General features: G+C 32.9%; 1 protein-coding gene across 4 annotated transcripts in view; it reads left to right on the top strand.

Moving 5' to 3' along the window:
• The first annotated feature begins 417 nt into the window (after positions 1-417).
• LOC108380110 (uncharacterized) overlaps positions 418-1,734 on the top strand; it is a 4,672-nt gene continuing 3,355 nt past the window's right edge. The window contains exons 1-2 of one of the 4 annotated variants that reach the window (XM_017636484.1): positions 418-640; positions 708-1,134. In XM_017636484.1, coding sequence (XP_017491973.1) covers positions 590-640; positions 708-1,028 — 372 coding nt within the window. In that variant the 5' untranslated portion in view covers positions 418-589 and the 3' untranslated portion in view covers positions 1,029-1,134. Of the gene's footprint in view, positions 1,135-1,734 lie in introns of those variants that run through there. The other 3 variants (XM_017636481.1, XM_017636479.1, XM_017636482.1) reach the window with 3 other exon arrangements.

The following is a 1,734-nucleotide window of genomic DNA, read 5'->3' as shown; positions in this document are numbered from 1 at the left end:
AAATTTCTATTCTACTGCCAGTCGACACTCGCAATAGGGGCCATAGATTAAGTACAGTTTTAAATGCTATGTATACAAGTGTAGTGCTGATTCAATATGTACACTTCAATAATGTAAATCAATACAAGAAAGTTTTCTACATTTACATATCGCTAATTTACTTCAATAGTCTAATAATCCAAAAAATACAAGTATTAAGTCAAGTACGCAGAAATTACCGCTTCTTCTTTGTTGTGTAAACATTTCATAGATGTATTGATTACCAGTAAATACTATGGGAGTATATGTAAATTCAAAACTTTAAAGCGGTTTTTCTCGATTTTGTGTTTTTTTTGAGTTATGACACTATTGAAGTAAATAAACTAAATGTATATAAGCGTACACATTTTATACTGATAAGAAGCAGCCGCATGTTGTAAATGAAGGGTCGTTTGATTCTAAGGCCTCTGAAAGTAGTTGCATTTGAAACGTGAGTTAAGGCAGCGGCGTGTTTTCTCTGTCAGTGCAAAAAAGTAGTAACAAAAAAAAAAAACAAGAATACATTCATGTTTCTCTACATAAAGTTTGCATTTATCTTCATTTTACCGAAATGTCTGTTAATCGCTGCAATTCCGTCGGCGAGGGTAGACTCTCTACAACGGTATGGCATTGAAAATCAACAGTCAAATGACACTTTAATCTTAATGAAATTTATACAAGAGCAACAGCTGAAGAAACAGCACCAACTTGAACAAAATCACGCAGATGAAAATCATTATCGCCAGCATTTTCGACATCATGCTGTCACAACAACAACAACACGTGCGGCAACAAGTGCAGGGAAACGAAATTCCCTTACTACTGCCTCACGAATTAATGTAACACCTATCAACGTACGACGGAATATCAGCACTTTGGCGCCAATCTCATCTGCCACCCAAGCCAATGCCCCCTCTGCTCGTTACAATGCAACAGAGCCATACGCCGAGCAGCTGGTACTGTACATGGCGGCGAAACGCAGATGTAATTATCATCGTCTACGATGTTGAATAAATGGCGCAGATAGGCAAAAGTATTTATATGTGTATTTAAATAGTATGTATTTTAATAAGTAAACAATAATTGAACTGAAATAATAAAAAAAAAACTACTTTACAAAGGAATGACAGTGGTACATACATACAGTCAGTCAATAAAGTTAAGGTACAGCGAATTTTTTACAATACGGGCAACTGTTTTTTAATATTTTATTTTTCGATAATTTTTTATAAAAATGTGGTTAATTCTACAACATAAAACCAAAAAATTAGAGTTCCAAACCCTGTGCAAAATTAAAGAAAATTTTGCAAAATTTCATTCAATTATTTCACTTTTTATTTACGCTCTCTAGAAAAAAGTTGAGTATGCAGTTTTTTAGCCCATTCAATTTTAGTATAACAAAGTGCAAGTTTGAGGTAGCTGGGACTTATTACTGATTTATAGCAATTTTTTTTTGTTGAAGGTGTCGCTCATTTTCTCCATATAAAATAATGTTTGATAAATTTTTTATATGGAAAAAATGTGCGACACCTTCAACAAAAAAATTCCCCAAAAATCAATGGTAGCTTCCTCATATTTGCACTTTATTATACTAAAATTGAATGGACTAAAAAACTGCATACTCAACTTTTTTCTAGAGAGCGTAAATAAAAAGTGCAATATTTGAATGAAATTTTGCAGAATTTTCTTTAATTTTGCACAAGGTTTGGAACTTTG

The sequence above is a fragment of the Rhagoletis zephyria genome, unplaced genomic scaffold, assembly GCF_001687245.7.
Source record: "Rhagoletis zephyria isolate East Lansing unplaced genomic scaffold, Rhagoletis_zephyria_1.1 Rzeph_scaffold_18266, whole genome shotgun sequence".
Lineage (NCBI taxonomy): Eukaryota > Metazoa > Arthropoda > Insecta > Diptera > Tephritidae > Rhagoletis > Rhagoletis zephyria.
Note: the sequence above shows the minus strand (reverse complement) of the source record. Positions and strands in the feature narration are given on the sequence as shown.